At 40.2% G+C, this 21,496-nt stretch overlaps 1 protein-coding gene across 3 annotated transcripts in view; it reads left to right on the forward strand.

Annotated features, from left to right (window-relative positions):
- Window positions 1-21,496, forward strand: part of PRKN (parkin RBR E3 ubiquitin protein ligase) — a 1,407,348-nt gene that overhangs the window by 1,177,409 nt on the left and 208,443 nt on the right. For all 3 annotated transcript variants that reach the window (XM_032253244.1, XM_032253242.1, XM_032253243.1), the window contains exons 8-9: window positions 6,680-6,741; window positions 20,860-21,009. In XM_032253244.1, the coding sequence (XP_032109135.1) occupies window positions 6,680-6,741; window positions 20,860-21,009 (212 nt within the window). The remainder of the gene's footprint in view (window positions 1-6,679; window positions 6,742-20,859; window positions 21,010-21,496) is intronic.

The following is a 21,496-nucleotide window of genomic DNA, read 5'->3' on the forward strand; positions in this document are numbered from 1 at the left end:
CAATTGCTCCGTCAAGATCGCTTAGTAAATTTTCCATGGATCCTATTAACGCCTGGCTCTTAGACTAATTCAGAAATGGCTACTTCAGCAAAGCGTACAGCAACCCTAATCAACCTGGCTTAGCTGGAGTAGTGAGGAACCCATCAGATTCCTTCACCACTGCAGCCCAACCTGCAGACGTGGCCCCGCTCTCTGGCCTGTGCTCAGAGGTCCTTGTTCCGTCTTGCTGCATTGTCTTTGATCACATTGAATCATCATTTATTTCTGATGCCATTTCATCGCTAGTCGGTTTCCTTTTCTAAGTTGAACTTAGGGGGAAATAGAAGGTTACCATTATTGTCAAGCCTGCATTAGGGATTCTAAGCTATAGCCCAGAGAGAAATTAATCCTCAAAGCGTTTCGCACCAAACAGCAGCAATCTGCAAATTGCAGATTATTTGTGTCATGTGGCCAGTGCCAGGAGCACATCAGAGAGCTGAAATCCATTTCCATTTCTATCCCAAGCCTGGGTGCTCACGATTTTCCATTGAACCCAAAGGATATCACAATTGCTCCTGTGATGATTTGCAGGGAAATTAAAAGAAAAAATAGTGATTGAAGACTCATGTGGTTTTTAATGCTTCTCAATGGAATATATTCTCCAAATGAGTTTTCCCTACTTTACAGCATGATTGTTGAGGAAATTCAGCAAAAACTTTCTGAAAACATTGTGGCTCACTTAATCTCTTAAAGGTTTTGTTTTGTTTTGCTTTGGGTTGCTTTTTTTTTTAGTAGCTGTCAGTGACTTTGTGGAAATGCTCTACAGCTGTGTGATGCATTTTCACTGAGGCTATCATTCATTCTCAATGAAATCATCAGTTAGATGATAAAATGACCTTTATCATGTAGCAACAGAATGAAAGTAAATGTTGATTACAAATACTAATTGAAATAAAGGGCCCAGTTTTGAAGTTATCCGTTAAAAAAAGATTCAATCCTGTCTTCATATGCTTTTTAACAAACTGTCTTATTCATTTTTAATACCAAAAAGCTAGTATTCATCGAACACCACTGAGCTCAGATTTTTAGAAAACATATGTAAGAGATGAGGGAAGGGTTTCATAACCAGAGGAAAAACGCATCAGAAAAGCACAAACCTGTGAGCACGGCATCAGGATAGCCCGGAACAAAGTGAAATTCTCATTTAAATTGCTGAGGATAGCAGAATGGGCTTCAAAAGTGGAGTCCAGGACAGGAAAAGATAGTGAGAGAAGAGCAGGCTGTTGTCGACAAAGGTAACACAGTGTCAATATGTAAAAACACTACTCGAGGGCCTGGCGCAGTGGCTCACATCTGTAATCCCAGCACTTTGGGAGGCTGAGACAGGCCGATTACTAGGTCAGGAGTTCAAGACCACCCTGGCCAACATGGTGAAACCCCATCTCTACTAAAGATACAAAAAATTAGCCAGTGTGGTGGCACATGCTTGTAGTCAGCTACTTGGGAGGCTGAGGCAGGAGAATCGCTTGAACCCAGGAGGTGGAGGTTGCAGTGAGCTGAGATCGTGCCAGTGCACTCCAGCCTGAGTAACAACAGCCAAACTGTCTCAAAAAAAAAAAAAAGAAAAGAAAAGAAAAGAAAGTAAAGTGAAGACAGAATATGGCGTATACAAATACTTTAAGTGCCAATAGATGTCCAAACACTTCTATTATGTTTCAGAGATGCTGCCAGGAATCTCTGAGATATGATAAAGAGTTCAGAATGAGGAAAGATTGAATCTCAAATGTTGAAAAGCAGTGAGCTTTATACCAGTTTTATCCCTCAGCCACCCAAAGAAAAAAATCATGTGAGCACTTACTCACTTATTACGTAAGGAATACTCATTACATAAAGTGATGTGCGGTCATTAAGAGTCAATTCGGATTTACCAAAAATGGATGCAAAAGAACCCATTAGTGAGGGAGGTGATGCACAAGGGCATGGGAAGATTGGATGTGCTATCTTTAACTCTAAATCCGGAAGTAGTACTGTGGTTTTTATTCGTCAGGCCCATTTTTCTCCTCCCTGCCACCTCCACCCCCTCCACTAACTTCTTCCTGTCTTTCTACACGAATGCATTCTGTGTGCCCGTCTTGCAGTTCTAGTTTTGTTATTTTTAAGCTTCATCTTAGCACACTGAGTTTATATCTGGCCATTTCCCCACACTGATGTTCCTGTGATGAGCATGTTTGCAGATAGCCTTCTGAGGTCTTCTTAAATATCTTGACCCCTTCCAGCTGTTCCCATCTAACTCTGTGCTGTCTCTAGTCCTGTTTTTGCTGTGGTGGTGGTCTGAACCCACCAGGTGTTTCAAGTAATCATCCAGTCTTCTGTTGAAGATGTTTATATATGAGCTACCATCACCATCGGCCTTTTCACTTGCATCTTAGGAGACTGCCAGAATACAAATTCTGAAGATAAGCTAATTTAAAATTTTGTTTCTTATTTTACCCAGAATTAAAATAAGTCAAAGCCATTTTTCTCAAGTTTGAGTGACATAAAATACCACTTGGAAAGAAACAAAACATTCTCTGAAACACCCAAGGTTGAATGAAATTATTTTTAAGACAATATGTCGTAAATGCATCTAGATGTAAACCAAGTTGTAAACACTTTATGCTTATACAACTGAAAGGCCCAAATAAAAACATGTCAATTAAGTACAACGGAAAGTACAAGACCAAAATATTCTGATGGACTCTATCACCTTAACATGGCAGCAATGGCAGCAGCTGTCACTTTACTGACACTAAAGCGAGGCTTGAGATCCGAACAGGCCCCTGATGGATTGGTCCAGATACGTTCCATCTCAGTGTGGCTAGGACCTTAAGCTGCAGGCTGCTTCCCTTCCCCCACCACTTCTCCTGTAAGTCAACCCCTGGGACACTTGGCCCCAGACCATAGAGACCATGGGACGTCACTGGCGGGGGAACCCTCCATTGTATTCTGTCCACTCTTTTCTCATTCATTTCAGCAAACTAAACTATGAGGACTTATTCCCAAAGAGATCAAAAGCACAGGAACTGACATGAGGCTGAATTTCTTTTCTTTCTTTCTTTCTTTTTTTTTTTTTTTTTTTTTTTACACTGAGTATTGCACTCCAGACTGTCGCCCAGGCTGGAGTGCAATGGTGTGACCTCAGCTCACTGCAACTCTGCCTCCTGATTTCACACGATTCTCCTGCCTCAGCCTCCCAAGTAGCTGGGATTACAGGTGGACACCACCACAGCTGGCTAATTTTTTTTTGTATTTTTAGTAAAGACAAGGTTTAACTGTGTTGACCAGACTGGTCTCAAATTCCTGACCTCATGATCCACCAGACTTGGACTTCCAAAGTGCTGGGATTACAGGCAGAATCCAACACGCCTGGCTGATGCTGAATTTCATAGCAGTTTTTGGCTAAATGGAAGCCAATCAGATGATCCAGAATATACTTTTACTATTGTTTAGATAATCATCCGAGTAGCAGCCCCAAAATGAACACCTTCTCAAAAAGAATCTCCAGCCTGCAAGCCTCGGGGGCCTCTCATTGGAGAAGCACTGGGCTCAAGCATCTGTGTCTCACTTGAAGGATCTAGCTTTCCTCCTCTACAGTACCAGATGAGCCTGTGGCGACTAATGTATTATGTTTTCTACTAAAATATTCACCTCGAAATTTCTATTTATTTTCTCGGCGATATCACCTGTTTACATTTGTATTTAAATTTTGTTCACATTTTTATAATCTTTTGTGCTACTCAGTAAACATTTATGAAGCACTTTCTCAAAGTATGAAATATAGGATTTCTATAGGATCTATAGAGAAAGAGACAGGAGGACATTTCCTAGGGGAACGGCTCACACAATTATGGAGGTCAAGCAGTCCTGCAGTCTCTGAAAGCCGGAGAATCAGGAAAGCCTTTGGTCTAATTCATTCAGAGTATGAAGGCCTGAGAACTAGGGGCGGTGGTTTTGGGGATCTTGTAAGTCTTCGAGTCAAAAGGCCTGAGAACAGGAAATCTGATGTCTGAGACTCCAGAAGAGAAAGATAATTTGCTGTTCTCTGCCCCCTTGTTCTGTGCAGGCTGTCATGCTCAAAGTGCCCTCAGTGGATGGGATGGTGCCTGCCAACATTGCTGAGAGTGGGTCTTCCTGGTCCATTGAGTTAAGTGGATTGGTCCATTGATTTAGTGTTTCAGTCTCTCCCAGAAACACTCTCTCACACACACACACACACACACACAGTAATAACATGTTATCAGCTAGCTGGGCACCCCTTAGCCCAATCAAGTAGGCACACAAATTCATCATCATACCCAGTAAAATTCCTCTCTAAAGTATCTTGTGCAAGTATTCATTTAGCCTGTGTTGAAGAATCTCCAGTTACTAGCTTATAAGGCAATTTACTCCATTTTTTGTTGGTTAAATCCTACTCTGTAAAACAATGCACAAATCGATCTTTATTGCAATGGGCACGTTCACCTGTGTGAATACGGGTTTTCCCATTCTTCAGCCTGCCCTTCCCCAGATAAACGCTCTCAGGGCCTCTGACCACTCTCACATCACAATGCTGAGGAATATGAGAAATGGCTCCATAATTTAGTTCATATGTTCTGCATGCAATCCAGTTTCTTTAATAGGAAGTTAAACAGACTATGTATTCCATAGGTCTTATCTCAACGAAACAGGTTTTTATATCAATTTTGTTTCCAGAGAGAATAAGATAACTGAACCTGTCAGAGTGGCTCACTCCTGTAATCCCAACACTTTGGGAGGCTGAAATGGGAGGGTCACTTGAGCCCAGGAGTTGGAGACCAGCGTGGACAGCATAGTGAGAACCTATCTCTACAAAAAATTAGGAAAAAAAACAACTTAGCCAGGCATGGTGGTGCACACACCTGTAGTCCCAGCTACTCGGGAAGCTGAAGCAGGAGGCTACCTTCAGCCAGGAGGTCAAGGCTGCAGTGAGCCATGATTACACACTGCACCCCAGCCTGGAGTAAGACCCTGACTCAAAAAAATAATAACATAAAGGACTACAACCTAATATCAAGGAATAGTTCTATTGAAAAGACAGGGATGCAACGCATTTTACCTACTATTAAGCATATACTGGTCTGAATTTTATGTATCTATACATTTGGCCCTCAAACAATGGAGGCTTAGGAACACCGACATCCCTAAGTCAAAAAAAACTATGTGGAACGTTTGACTCCCCCAGAAATTAACTACTAATAGCCTACTGTCGACTAGAGGCCCTACCTATAGCATAAATAGTCTGTGAACACATGTTTTATAGATTATATAAAATATTATATTTCTTAAAGTGAATAGAGAAAAGAAAATGTTATTAAGAAAATCATAAGGAAGAGAAAATGTATTAACTATCCATCAAGTGAAAGTGGATCATCATAAAGGTTTTCACCTGCATTATCTTCACAGCGAGTGGCTGAGGAGGAGGAGGGAGAAGGGTTGGTCCTGCTGTCTCAGGGGTAGCAGAGGCAGAAGAAAAATCTGTGTATCAGTGGACCCACAAAGTTCACACCCATGTTGTTCAAGGGTCAACTGTATTTTATTTTACATAGAATATATATTATATATGTTGTTTTATTGTAAATATATATATTTAGGCCAATATTTAATTATATAATTATATAAAATTATATATTTATATATAATTTATGTATACAAGGCCAATATTTATATTAATTTTATAATTATATAAAATTATATATTTATATATAATTTTTATGAGTTATATATGTATAAAACTTATAATATTTAATGTATAGATATGAGTTATCATTATCTAATTAAATGATATTAAGCATACACTGGCCAAAATTTTATATATCTGTACATTGGCATACATTTTACGTATCTATACATTAAATATAATTATATTTTATACATATTTTATATTTTAATTATATGTTCCCATATATATATATATACATACACATACACATATATAATTTACCTATTTACTTGCTTTATTTTACGACTGAAGAAGGAAACTGTGAAAGCCTAAAGAGGCTTGGATTGACTGGGTGGCACAAGGAAGTGCGGGCAGCAGGACTGCTGGGGCTTCTCTCTTGGTCCTTCTGTGAGATGCCCTTTCCACACTCAAACACAGGATCTCACAGGTCTTCACAAAGCCTCTTGGCAAAACCAGGCAAGGTACTAACCCCCAGCTGAGCCCTTCGAAGAGCGAACATCTGGCTGCCCTGCCTTTGTTCCTACCTCTCGCTGAGCAGGTCCCTGGCCTTGAGAGTGAGCAAGCAGGACATGACGAATAAGTCAGAGCCTGCGGTCACCAACTCCCCCACTCTGGCCCCATGGAGTCCTGGCTGTACATGAGGAACAAGTGACATTCTGGACATGTTTCTAAGAACCAGAGTGGCGTGATATCCTAAGGCCAGATCATAATCAGAAGGGAGAGAAGCCCTGGCCAGTCACGAGCAACTGTTTTCTAAAGAGGTGTGGTTGGAGGCCAGGCGTGGCCATAGCTCTTTGGAGGGTTTGGCCTTTTTTGTGGTTGGTTAGATGTGTGTTTTTCAGGTGCACATCTGCGTCCTCCCAAAAGGCAACGCTGGCCGTGGACAGTCGTAACTGTATGTAAGAATGTATAACCACACAGAGTGAAAATGACATTTTTGTGATTAATTCTTCTTTCCAACAGCTGGCTGTCCCAACTCCTTGATTAAAGAGCTCCATCACTTCAGGATTCTGGGAGAAGAGCAGGTGAGTTAGCATCTCAAAGGCTGCGTCAGACTGTCATGAAATATAGACGCTAATGAGACAGTTTGGGGTCCCCAGGGAGGCCAGGTATGTCTCCTGACCCTAGGCGCCCTGAAATGGGGAAGAAAACCATGCCGGAGATATGTGTGAGGACGCTTTTCTCCTCTTCTATCCATCAGACCTGACAGGTTATTAATTGCTACATCTGCTATCTGCCAGTGCATTTCATCTCAACACTCAAGCAGGAAGCAGGCACTGTATCATGGCAGATGAGCAAACAAATAAATGCAGAGATGAATTTTGCCTGAGGGGTCGATGGTCACAGACATTCCTGAGTTGCTGTCTGCGGGTGGATGTGTGAGCTCTTTTCACCAGGTTTTTGTACTGTGTGTTTGTTATCTGTATTTCATGGCAGCCTCTTTGTACACGGATGTGAACGTGTGACGTCTATACAAAGGGTGGCCGTTTAAAGTGATTATTCAAGTGCTGTGTTGTGCTCAGTGAGGCATGTCATAATTTAAATAGATGTGCTAAGTAAATAATTCAGGGTGCTAAATATTATATATATGTACACATATATGTCGTTTTGACTGCTTAAAAATACATTTCTTGATCCCTGTGTGAAACTACAAACTCTGTATTACTATGTTAAATCTAGATGTCAAGTTATCTTTAAAATACCCTAAAGAGTTAGCAAAAGGTTGGTTGACCTGACTTCCAGTGTTATTTATTTTTACGCCTAAAGATTGTCTGTGCCAACTTTGACCAGGAAATCTGCAAATGGAGACGCGGCAGCTCACTTTCATCAATGAGTTTTTGGTTCATGTGTTTTTGTTTGGTGTCTGTATGTGGCAAAATGCAACTGCCCATTTCCAATATGAGAATCAAGGCAAAAGGATTAGTTTAGAGAGGATAAGAACCTGGAATCACTTCCACATCCTTGAGTTAGCAAATTACAGTACACCTCTTTCATTGTTTCATATTGCAAGTTTCCAGAATAGCAGGCATAAATGTGTATTCAAATGTAAGCAAAATCAGTTATCCCGCACTGCAGGTAAAAATTGATAACTGACTCTCTGAAACACAGCTACTGTTGAAGACACCCGGATCTCACAGCCATTTTCCAGTGAAAGCCTAAAGACTTTTTAAGGCAACAATCACTAGTTGCTAGCCTGACATTTCTGTTCAGATAATGGAGCCTTGTCTTCTAACTTGTACGAATATTGGCAGATTGTTTCCACATTTGTTTTAGAGTCAGAGGGTAATTAGTATGGAAAAAAGCCAATAGTAATCATCTCCTCAGATGTGTTTTATAAAAGTTAGATCACTTTGCATTCTCCTCGAAATTTAATTGAGTCATCATCAAAATTAATATTACTAGGGTTAGTTATGGTAATGTGGTATATCACAGCAATATTGATCTCTGTTTCCTAAAACATTCACACACACACACACAGACAGACACACTTCCTTCTTTCCCTCAGCTGATACTTACTGAGCACCTACTATGTGCTATGTACCATCCTAGGTTATAGGGATAGAGGAGTGAAAAAGAAATCTCCATATTCTACTTAGAGAAAACCATATTATACATGTAAAGATTGAGGTGCCAGAATTTGTATACTACTCAGAGGTAGGATTCCACAGAGATGAATTTCTTGGTGATTTGAGAGGGAGATCAGAGAACTAAAGAAGGGAAGTAACTTTGGAAGGCAAGAAGGGCCCAGGTCCAGCATAGATGGAGGAATCGGCCCCTGACATGAGGAAGGCTGCTTTTTGTGTTGTGAGAGGGGCTGGAGCGGGTGGGTGCAGGTGCAGGTGTGTTTGCAGTTTCCGGGATGCAAAGAGGAGAGATGGAGATGAAGGCCCTATGAAGGCAGATGTCATTTTTCACTGCTCTGTCTTCCTGATCTGTTGAGCACATCAGAACATCAGCCATGGTTCCTCTCTTCTCAGTGAAATGTAAAGCATGTCATCCAGTGAATGGCTGGAGAGAGGAGGGTCCTACCTACATTGGTCTTAGCAACCAAAAAATCGGTGCAACTCCAAATAAAAGTAGTAAATTCATTCTCTTCTTCTATAACGACTTCACTTATTATCTTAATTCTACTAATTATCGTAACTAACATTTATAAAGCTATTTCTTACCTTCACTATATAAAAACTTCTGTCTCCTATGCTTTTGTAACTATCTCATTTCATCCTTTTTTGGTGGGTTAGGGGGAAGAGAGAAGAGAAAACATGTCACTAGAGAAACACAATGCAATCTTGAGGAAGTTGTAAATGTGCATTTGAAGTTTGTGGCCAGTTGTTTAAGAGAAAGCCGTCGTGCCATTGTGTTCAGCTGTAGCGGTGCACGCCTGGGATTTTCCAGGCCTGGGATTTTGCCATCAGATAAAGAGGTCGGCAGGATGAGAAGAAAACACAAAGAATAGGTTGATGGTGGCTTATTCATACAGGAGTGCAAGTCCCCAGAGTGATGACAGGAATCGGAGCAGAGGTGAGAACAGCCTGAAGCTACAGTCTCCCAAGAGTGAGCGCCTGCGTCCAGGAGATCAGAGGGCAGCGGTGAGGAGGTGAGGGTGAAGCATGGGTCTCAGAGGAGTGGTGGGTTTTTCAAGGGAGAGGAAGACCAAGCGTTTAGGGGCATCGTTAAGGAGCCAAGAGACAATCCGCTTCACCTCTGGCCTTGAAGGATGTGAACATGAAATGAAAAACAGCCTTCACTTACAAAGGCTGCAAGGGAGGTGAATCCATGTCAGTTAAGTCAGTGTGGACAGGGAAACCTTTCAAAAGGCTGCTTATACAGGGGAGTTAGTTTATCATGGAACAGGATTTCAGGGGACTCAGGAAAAGGGCTTAGGAGAGAAGGGATACGTGGAAATTGGCTGATATTAGGGAACGTATGGACCCATTTGGGACTGGGAGTTTGGGTGATCAGAATGATGGGCAGCTTGAGCCTCTGGTGCGGGCCTGAGGGGTGCATTGTGATGATCTTTGGGGGGATGCAGGTGGACATCCAGAGCACCTGGCTGTTCATACCTGTGCTCAGGTGTGCCTTGGCATTGAGGCAGCTTCTTGGCCTTCACCCCAAAAGGCCTCCTCAGTGTTAGAGGCTTGTCCATTTCAGATATTTATAAATATGAAACCATCTAATAAAGTCCAGAAGATGATTTTTGAAAATATTTTGGATCAGCCAAGTTCTAATTAGGCCATTAAATGCTCCGTGGAGCTAACCCATTTCACTGCCCCCACCCCCATAGCCTTACACAAAACTTCCAGACAAATGACATGTCGCCCTTCCCTCAGAATCACCTACAAACTCTCACAGTCACTTCAGGACTGGATGAAGAGCTTCTAGAGAATGAGCAGAAGGAAGACAGGTGAAAATACCGAATTCGAAAAAAGAAAAAGGCCAGGAAGGAGGATGGTGGCAATGACATGTGCCACAGCTCATTTATCTGAGGGACAAGCCTCTTGGATTTTCGGACTAACAGTGCTACCTAAAGCTTTTTCTCTGGGACGAGAGCAAAGAGTGAAATAATTCACAGCCACAGACAGCCCTCCTGTCTGCAGTGCACTCCATCAGGAAGGGGTGCTTAGTTTCCACAGGCTGCAGGAGTCTCTGAAGTCACATCAGCTGCAGGAACCCTTGTGAGGAAAACAGGCTTTGTAACCTTCCCCTGCCAGTGGGTGCGGCTCTGTGTCACACATGGAGAGGAAACAAGGAAGCCAATTGGTTTTGATCTCTTTTCCAGAAGATTCCACAACCACTAGAAATTGAGATGCTTTTTGGCATTGGGCCACCTGAAATATCTGGGAAAAAAAGAAAAAAACTTCTTGCATTGTACTTCTGGATATGGTCTGTTGCTTGTTTTGTTTTTTTGTTTATTGGGTTTTTTTTTTTTAATGTGTCATTTGATGTTACCTTTTTGCATTTGATTTCAGCCACCTATAGTTTTTTCTGTGCAAATAACAAGATCCAGCCCTTTCTCGAGCCAATTCACTTCATCAGTAGCTGACACATGTCCAGGCATGAAGAATACATTACTAGCAACAGAATAGAGAATAAAAACAGCAGTATCATGGGGTCACCACTTAGACTGTCACAGACACTCTCAGGCTAACTACCTGCAAATGAAAAACAAAAAAGAAGATGAAGATTACTGACAATCTAAGGATTGCTTCTTTTTTGAAAAAAAAAAAAAATTCTAATGCATATAGAAAATAGGACATTTTCCACATAGCAAGGAGAAGTGGCTAAATCATAAGCTGATATTCTTCTATATAGTTATTTTAGTTTTTTTAATCCAAAGAGGAAGTTCTATAATAAACTATTTTTCATTCATTTCTAAAAGATGACAGAGGAATAGTGAGCTAATTTTTTTTTTTTTTTTTTGAGACAGAGTCTCACTCTGCTGCCCAAGCTAGAGTGCAGTGGTGTGAGCATAGCTCACTGAAGCCTTGAACTTCTAGACTCAGATGATCCTCTCACCTCAGCCCCCTAAGTAGCGGGGACTGCAGGTTCATGCCACCATGCCCAGGTCATTGTTTTTTTTTTTTACAAATTTTTTTAGAAATGGGGTCATGCTATGTTGCCTAGGCTGGCCTCAAACTCCTGGTCTCAAATGATTCTCCCACCTCAGCCTCCCAAAGTACTGGGATTACAGGCATGAGCCACTGTGCCAGGCTGAATTTTTTTTAATAAAAGGGAATAAGAAAAAGAGGTAGCTGGGCATTGTGGAAAGTGTGGTCTTGAGAGTCTCAGCCTGAGTTCTAATGCTGCCCTGTGTGTTTTCTGCCCGTGTGGATGTCAGCAAAGGATTGCACTTCTTTGTGGCTCCGAGGCCTCATCCGTCACTTCACAGAGTGAACAGAGAATCAACTGAGCAGCAAAGTGTCGGTGCCGTGGTTTGGTACACGGCAGTAGCTCAGTGAACAGAAGCCTCATCGGGAGCCCTCGGCTCTAGGAGGGATTGAGGGAAAAGCCTGTGGAGGGAGTCCCCCAGGTGATTTTGGCTGAGATGTAACAAAAGCTAGAATTTATGGAGTGGTGTGGGAAGCAAAGGAGGCTCAAGAGCTGTACCTGAGTGCCCCCAAAAGGATACTCTGGGAAACACCATGACAGTACAAAAGCCAACCTCCTTAACTGGGAGGACCTGAAAGGGAACCACATAGTTCCTGGATGGCTAGCAAGCATTGACTCATTCTGACAGAACATTTGCCATTTTTCTCAGACTTGAGTTTTACCTAGGATTCCTGTACTTCACATTTCTTGCAGTTTTTAAAATTAGATTCTTTCTTTTTTTCTTTTTCTATGAAAGCCTACAAATTAAGCATCAGAGTGAAGCAGCCTGTCCTCTCCTACAAGGGAGAGGCCTTTTGAATGGTCTTTCAGTGGTAGGGGATGTTCAGGCTTGCTTCCTCCATAGTCACACTTCTCAGGTGACCACCCCTGTTCCTTTAATGTACTTAACATGCAGTCAACAGCAAGCAAGAAAGGGGAAGTTCACCGGCCCTTCTGGGGCTTGAACTTGCAACCATTCCTTCATTATAGAACACTATTCTACCCAAATCCAGGTCTCCTAACTGCCTACAGACCAACAAAATACAAAATCTATTTCATTATACTCTCCCATGGCCCATTTTTGAGATTCTTAAAATGGGAGTTTGTTGAAACTTCTATGAATTTTATGCTTTAAAATGAATACCTTTTGTTCTTAAGAGAATCCATGAGTATACACATAAAGGATGAATAATTTCCTCCCCAAAGAAATAACATAGAAAGTATGGCAGTGACTCAAGATTCTAGCTATGTAACACATACTAATGAAACGTTGTCTTTGCTGTAATCTGATGAAATACAGGAGAGAAACACTTACTGTTTTCCTTAGGTGCAGAGTAGTATCTTTGTGAATGTTAACATTTATTTTCAAATACTTATGCAAATATTGTGCCATCAATTCAAAATTATTTATCTGTCTCTGGATTATCCCCTTTATGAAAGCATATCTAGAAATTTGCAAACATTTTTTAATAATAACTTAAAACTGTCAGTGTAGTTTGACATGTAAATATTAGCATATCTACACACACACAGATGCTCACTGTGCATTCCATAGACAAAACATGCATGAGTGATTTTTTAGATAATTTCTACTTTTGAGCTCAGTTGAGGGTGGACTCTATATAAGCCCAGTTCACATTATAAATTAATCACGTTCCTCCAAGTTGGTTCTGTTTATAAAATGCTATTCAATATTGATAAGTAAAAAAGCCCTTGAAACTAATATAAGAATATCAAGGGAACCATGCTTGTTCCCGTCCACCAATTGGGGTAGATTTATTAGTTAGTTACTTTACCATTATCAGAGAGATTTACTGAGATAAATGAGTATTCTGTATTACTTAGTGCCAGCCTGTCACAACCCTCCATCAATGCACTTTCAACTTCGTGCCAGTAAGTAGTTTAAAGGATCTATGGAAACTGTTGATCATATCCTGAAAGTAACTAAGTAAGGATCTTTGCTAATGATATGTAATTACATGGCTAAGTTATTTCCTTAGTATATTAAGCTTTCTACAAATACTAGCATACTCTTTGTGCTAGGTCAGTGGTTTTTTAATAAATATCAAATTTTAATTTTGAAAAGTAGTACTTTCAGTCGGCATATTTCAGGTATTGTGTGTACTTTTAGTCATCAGAAATTCCCAGGCACATATGTTAAAAGATTTATCTTCCTTTAAAAAAGAAATTATATGCTCAAATGCTCTTGAGTTTATCATAAACAGAATAAATACAATAATATAATTTTTAATAAATTCCTAAGCTAATGAATAGAAAGAGGGACACAATTTTAAATATTCCATCAATATTTGAGACCCTTATGAATGCAGTCAGCAGAATTTCTAAATTGTTATTGGACACTGTCCATAGATTAACTTCTTCCTAGATAAAAGCTATTCTCATCGTAATACAATTCCCTAACAAAATTAAATAGACTTGATCTGTTGTCAAATGAGAAAATAGAAAGTTACTTAAGAGCAACTTATTTAAAATAATTATTTATGTAGGTAAAACAATCTTGAATCACTGTTGTTATTTTCCATTGGTATTATTGTTTTCCATTGCTATTGATTATCTTCTTAGAATTCTTTAGTTAATTGTCACTTAATGGAGTTAGAGCTTATTACATTTTTTCTATAATTATTTACTGTCTTCAAGCTATTGACAAGATATGCCAAATTCAGGGTATGTGGATGCAAAAAAGGATAGAAGAATGAGCACAAAAGTTATAATAAAGTCTAAAAGGCTTAGAGTACTTTAGGTCTCATGACCCACCAGATTTCCCCAGCCAAAGGCCCCTCTCAGGACAAAGCCCCACACTGAGGAGAAACTTGCTCAGAATAGAAAAGAAAAAAAGGAAAGAAAAAGTCCAGTTAAAAATGGGGTAACAGAGTTGTGAGGTTGCAGAAAGGAAGCTCTCATATTTTTGAACACTGCCCAAAACACCAGAAGACAAAAGTCTGCAGCTTTTCTGAATCCTACCTTTTTGTAACGTTACAAGAGAACTAATTTCATGTGAAACTGAGCAACTGCAAAGGAACAAGGTAAAACTCTAGCAGAAAAGAAGCAAAGTTAAGTCCCGTACAAAGTTATTAAAATGATAAAGTGAATGAAGAACAGAATAGCATCATTATGGACAATGGGAGAATGCCCCAAATCAGAGGAAAGCAAAATAATCTTTACAAGATGAACCAAATTATTAAGAAATCACACAAATACATACAATAGATGTTGTCTTAAAAGAAATAGAAAGTGAAAAATGAAGAAAATTCTAAAAAAAAAAAAAGAAAAATTAAAAAGTGATTTGAGATAAGCTGTGGAATTAGAAGTGAGGTAAGGAAGATCCAGTATATGTACACTAGAAATGACATTTTAAAAAATCAAAGCAAGAGAACAAAGTGAATCCTAAAAACCAAATCCAGTACAACTTTCCTGACACAGTATGCTGGTGAAAATTGATCCAAAAATGACCAGCACCAAGATATTATCCTAATAAAATTCCTGGATTCTAAAGAAATGAAAAAAAAAAAAAACTTTTGGGCATCTAGGCAAAAGAGGGCAATTAATTTACAAAGAAAAAAATTATTTTTAGGCTTATCTGTAATACTTTATACCAGAAGAACATGAAGTAAGAGATTAAGATACTCAAGAGGGAAATATGTATAAATATTTATATATACACATATATAATACACACACACACAGAATACACACACAATCCCTGTATGTATATCAGGATTATATTTTTTTATATATTATTTTATATTTACATTATATTCTATTTATAATATATAAATATTTTATATTTATATATAAACATATATATATATATACCTACACATACACATACACACAATCCCTTTGTAAATAATATATTAAGATTATATATTCCTTATAGGTATAAGGATCTATAATTCCATATATTCCTTCTATGTATAATATAAAGATTTTTTATTCAGCCAAACTTATTATCAAGAATAAAAACCCTAAATAAACTGTTACTATGGAAGAACACAGTAAATATTTTTCCCAGGAACTCTTCCTGAGGCATTTATTAGAGAACAAGATTCAAGCAATCAAAATTCCTGGGGAGACATCAAGCATCAACACAAGGACTGATGTGTGTGCGTGTGTGTGTATGTGTGTAGAAGTAAGATAACATGAAGGTTAAGAGAAAGAGCATAGTTTGAAATGGTCACATGTGTTAACAGTGTAGATACAGTATAATTATTTTAAAGATTTTGCGGGAGAATAAGTAGACCATATGAAAACATATTTGAAGTTTTTAAAAATCATAGGCACAATGATGGTATTGTTATTCTGAAACTGTGTAATGTGAGAAAAAGCAAATGAGAAGTTATGGAATATTGTAATTCTGTCATCTTCTGTGTCCTTGAGAAGCCGTGTGGAAGAAAGGAGAAACAGATGTAAAATAGAAAATGTTAAGTAAAAACCTTGTAGTTCTGAAATACCTATCCTTCAAAGGAAGGACTGAGACGACTTAGAATCAGTGACTAAGTTAGGACCACTGAACATGCCTAGAACCCAATCTATGGTCTTGGAATTTTTAAGAAGCACAAAACACCATCTATCAAGTAGTATTACAGAGAGAGAGATGGAAGGAGGAGGAGAGAGGGAGAAAAAAAAGGAGGGAGGAGAAGGAAAAAAGGAGGAAAAGAGGAAAAGGGGTAGGGAGAGAGAGAAGGAAGGAGAGGAGCTGAATTGGATGATGCCTACAGACCAATTATCAATTTATAGGAAATAAAGTATCAAGGTGCGTTATAAACTGCTACATTGGCTAACGTCAGCAAAATGAAGACTGGATCTTGAAAGTTTTGCCTCTTTTAAAAGTAGGCAATTCCAGGTCTGAGGCAGAAAATGTATAAGATGAACTTGAGTAATTTTCCACAGCAGATAGCGAGGCAGCTGTGGAGTGGTGTCAGGTTCATCTTACGGAACATCAGCTTGTAAGGATTCCCATTGGCCAGAGTTGAGACAGCTGTGCTTCAAGAAGGAAATCACTGGATTAAAGCACTGAAGGAAAACATTGGATTAAAACACACTTCACACGTTACACGTGTAAGTTTATGGGTTTATAAATATTCATTGAAAAAGAAAAATATTTTATCCTGCCTTTTCTATTCAAACAATACCATTGGGTAACCAAAAAATATAAGTATTCTAGCTAATAAATGAAGGAATGTTTGAATTAAAATGTCATTTTCAATCTTAATAAATCTAGTTACTGAATATCAAGGACTGCTAAGCATTTCAGAAAGAGAGACCGATATATGATCTTCCTGATGGAAGCACAAAACACCATCTATGAAGTAGTATCACAGAGAGAGACAGAAAGAAGAAGAAGGAAGAGGCGGAGAAAGAAGAGGACAGAGGGATAGAGGGAGGGAGAAAAAAGGAAGAAGGAAAGAGGGAAGGAGGAAGGAAAAAATGAAAATAGAGAAAGGGGTAGGGATCGAAGAAAGAAGGAAGGAAAGAAGCTGAATTGGATGAAGCCTATAGATCAGTTATCAATTTGTAGGAAATAGAGTATCAAGGTGCATTATAAACTGCAACATTGGATGTAATCAGCAAAATGAAGACTGGGAAACTTTATAGGTCACATGTCCTGCTTTCTTAAATAAATTGCAAGGAAAAAAAGACAGTGGAGGGTGATGGACTGAACAATATGCCTTTAAAACAGATAAAATGAACTGTAGTGTTTAGAAATGAACCTTGAGTGATAAAGAAAAACAAGAGAGTGATTACAACGTGGGAGGCCAAGGCGGGCGGATCACGAGGTCAGGAGATCGAGACCATCCTGGCCAACATGGTGAAACCCTGTCTCTACTAAAAGTACAAAAATTAGTGGGGTAGGGTACCGTGTGCCTATAGTCCTAGCTACTTGGGAGGCTGAGGCAGGAGAAATCACTGGAACCCAGGATGTGGAGGTTGCAGTGAGCTGAGATGACGCCATTGCACTCCAGCCTGTTGACAGAACAAGACTCTCTAAAAAAAAAAAAAAAAAAAAAAAAAAATGGTGTCTTTTAGGAAGGGGTAAAGTTGTTATGAGAATAGATACACAGAGGATTTCAGGGAACCCTGGTAAAGTTCTGTGTCTTGGCCTGGGTACTGTTTAAAAAGTTGGTCACTTTATAATGTATTAAGCTCTACATTTGCGAGCCTTTCTAATTCTATGTGATATTTACACTAAAAAGGATTTTTTTGTTTTTTGTTTTTACGTGGAAAGATTTGGACAGATCAAGACAGAAAGGTAGCTTGAGCAGTACAGTGGTACAGAGCTGAGGTAGAGGGGCTTGGTGGATCACCGTGAGATCATTCACAGTCACATGTGGGAGGTGAACAGAGCTGAGGCAGAGGGGCTTGGCAGATCACTGTCAGATCATTCAGTCAGTCACATGCAGGAGGTGATTGAGAGACGTCCTGCTTCGTTTTACAAATCCAGCAAAACTCCGACCAAGCTCAAATCCAGCATCCTTTCTACTTTGATTTGCAGCTCAGTGTTGGTACAGAGAATCAGAAGACTCTGCTAACGAGTTTTCCTTTAAATTCATCATCTCTGACCTCAGGAGGGCCTGGGTGCCATCTAGCAATGATGCCGACTTCCTGTCCTCCTTCATCACTCATGCCTTCCTCAAATCCCAATCCCCCTCTGCCTGTCTGCACCTGGGCCAAAGCCATCAGCCAGGCCTCCTTTTCCTAAGAATGGCTGCCTTCCCTCTGAGAGCCAACCCCTCCACACATCCTTTAGATCCCCCTCCAACCTGCTCAAGGCCAGAGTTCTTTCTCTGGCCTAAACTGTACATTTGCCCTTCTCATCTCAGTCCTGCCTTCAGCATAGTATCATACCGTTCTCTCTCCATTTTCCGAAGTCCTTTACGATCCCAGAGTCCCCTCCAATGGCCACCCCCATCTCTGCTCCCCTTTTCAGGCAAACTCCTTTAAAAAAGTGTCCATTCTTACTTCTTTGGATTCCTCTCCTCCAAGTTTTTCTGGACTCCACTGAAATAACTCTTGTCAAGACCCCAGTGGCAGCCACACACCCAGCTCCAACCACAGCTCATCATGGCAGCCTCCTGCAGATGCGGTGTTCCCTTGGCTCTCGGGACACCTGGGTCCTCCTCAGTTTTCACCCGCCTCATAGGCTGCTGCTCCTCGGTCTCCTTTGCTGTTTTCTCACCTTCGCTACTGAGGCTGGATAGTCACACCTAGCCTCATAACACGGTCAGGTTGTCATAGATCCAACCTAGCGTCAAACGTTACTAATAATTTCAAGGATGCAGGTAATCCTGAGATACAGGCAGGACCTGGAGACATTCAGGTCACCAGTGCACCTCCTCAGATCCTTCCTTGGTATTTGAGGAAGTGCTGTAGGTAGGGTTTATGTATGAAGCCTCTAAGAAATCCATGCCATAACCACTAACACACAAGCTCTCAGTTACACAAACTGGCTCATCATTCATTGCATCGGAACTATCTTCATTGTATCCTCTGATAATTGCACAGCTTATGACACTGTCCAGAGAGCCTTACCCCATAAATTCACAGATTCTAGTTTGTCTGTCATCCAAACTCTTAGACCACTTTTCTAGTAAACACTGCTGCATATGTGTGCCGTTCACATGTTTACAAGGAGACCAGATCATCTTTTTCTTTCTCTCCTGGGGCCAGAAAAAATGGGAAAATGGATTAGAGGCTCATGCTAATGACTTCAAAATTTGTATCTGGACCCATGCCTTTCCCCTAAACTACAAGCTTATTTATTCAATTAGCTACTGGACATTTTGACATCACTGTATAATAGTGTATCAAACTGAACATAAGCACAATAGATATAATGATTTCATGCCTCAACTCCCTACACACACACACACACACACACACGTGCGCACACGCACACACATGCACACGCACGCGCACACATGCACACGCGTGCGCGCACACACACACACACACCCCTCTTCTTCCACAGTTGTCCCCACGCCCCCCACCTCCGCCCCCATGTCCTGTGTTCTCAGGAAACAGGGAAATACATTATACACTCATGCCTGACTCCTCATTTTGTCTCACACCATGCATCCAACCTGACTGAAAATTCTGCAATTTCTCCCTTGATATTATACCCAGAATTCAACCACTGATCCCACCTCCAGCACTGCCTTCCTGGTTCAAGCCATGCCATCTCTTACATAGATGTTGAAATAAGCTCCTACATGCTTCTCTGCTTCCTGATCCACCCTGGCACCCCAGAGGGTATTGCGAACATAGCAGCCAGGTGGTTGTCTTTAAAATATTAGTCAAATTATGTCACGCCTCAGGTCAGAGTTCTGCAGTGGTTCTGGTATGTTCCAGAATAACAGCCAGGGCTCTAAAAGCAGCTGTGGGGGAACTATATATTCTAGATCCTCACGAACTCTCCAACTTCACCTTCTGTTTTTTCCCTCGTTCACTCTGCCTTCACCCCACTGCCCCGCTTACTGTACCCTGAACAACCGACCACATCAGCACAGTGGGGCTTGAACACTCCAGATATTTACTTAAACACACCTCCTTAGTAATGCATTCTGTCATCGCCTCTTTAAAACTGAAATCTCCACCTTTTTTGGAATCTCTCTCTTCCCTGTTGTTTATCCTCTTCCACACTTAGCACCATTGGAAATACTAGACGTCCTAACCTCTTGGTACTATTACAGTGCTGTGGATGAAGGCGGAGAACTCTGTTCGTTCACAGCTGTAACCCCAGCCCCTCAGCAGTGTCTAGAATGTAGTAGACTCTCCATAAGTGTTGCATTATTTAATTAATAATGGAGCAAATCTATCTGACTTGATCTGAGTTTATATTACAAATAATGTAAGAAGCCCTTGAAAATGATCTGGTGGAGTTTGGAATTTATTTGAAGGCTGGGGAAACCATTAAAGGAAATTGAGCAAAGCAGTAGCAGAAAGAAATGAAGTCAGGGACACAGGAAATCATGTTTTAAGAATAATGATAAAGGAAAAATGTGATGCTTTAACATTAGTCTTCTTCTAGCTCACTGGTTCTGTGTGGGCTGCCAACAGTTATGAGGTAGAACGTTGGGCCGATTTTCAAAATAACTACAAAACCTTGTTGAATCTGAAATGCTGGAGGCATGAAAATATATTGCTTTATAGGATTGATAATGATGTATGATAAGTGTTCATTTAATACATAAATATGTTCCTTAAAATATATATGAAATGAGATTGTTGAAATACAGTTCGTAGAAGTAATCTCATAAAATGTAAAACTTTGGAAAATCTGTTTTCTCAAGACAGAAAAAGCAAAGAGTAAACTCATATGTCTTGCCAGTTGAATTTGGTAGACTTTTTCTACATTAAACCCTACCTTGTCCTCCCCTATCAACCCCTGACCCTCTCCCTCCCCTTACACACACACACGCACATGCATTATTTTACTGACACTGGTTAAGCAAGAAATATAAACTGTGAGCTCCTAACCCTTTGGCTGAAATATACAGTCAATTTGAAAACTCACTCTGCTTTTTTGTTCACAGTACAACCGGTACCAGCAGTATGCTGCGGAGGAGTATGTCCTGCATATGGGGGGCGTGTTATGCCCCCGCCCTGGCTGTGGAGCAGGGCTGTTGCCTGAGCCTGACCAGAGGAAAGTCACCTGCGAAGGGGGCAATGGCCTGGGCTGTGGGGTGAGTACCGTCCCCCCCGGGGTGTGTGTTCCTGTCCTTGTTCGCTTTTGCAAATGGGCTGGGATTATATTTTTATTTTCATTTTCCCTTTGGAAACAGGCATCTTTGAGCTTATGTGTAAGAAAATACCTTTTAAATTCCTTTATAGGATTCCAGATTTGAAAATGTATCTGTTTCTTTCGGGGAAAAAAGTTATATTAAGATTTTCTGCTTTGGTTGCTTATGAAAGTATTGACTTTAAGATGCTGTGAGCCAGTAGGTCAGACTTTCAAACTTTTCTCCCAGCGCTCAGCTGATTCAGAGCAAAAGTGTATTCTTTCTTCAGAGTTGCCTTTAAGTAGGCAGGAGTGAAGGAGAAAGAATTCTCCATCAGTGACGTCTTAGTGGCATTGTTTGCCTAAGTATTTCAAGAAATAAAATGAAGGTTAATATGGAAAACTTGAAATGTTATTGTGTCATAAAAATCATTTTAAATAGAGATGAACAA

This window comes from Sapajus apella, unplaced genomic scaffold (assembly GCF_009761245.1).
Source record: "Sapajus apella isolate SASKATOON/1434 unplaced genomic scaffold, GSC_monkey_1.0 scaffold82, whole genome shotgun sequence".
NCBI lineage: Eukaryota > Metazoa > Chordata > Mammalia > Primates > Cebidae > Sapajus > Sapajus apella.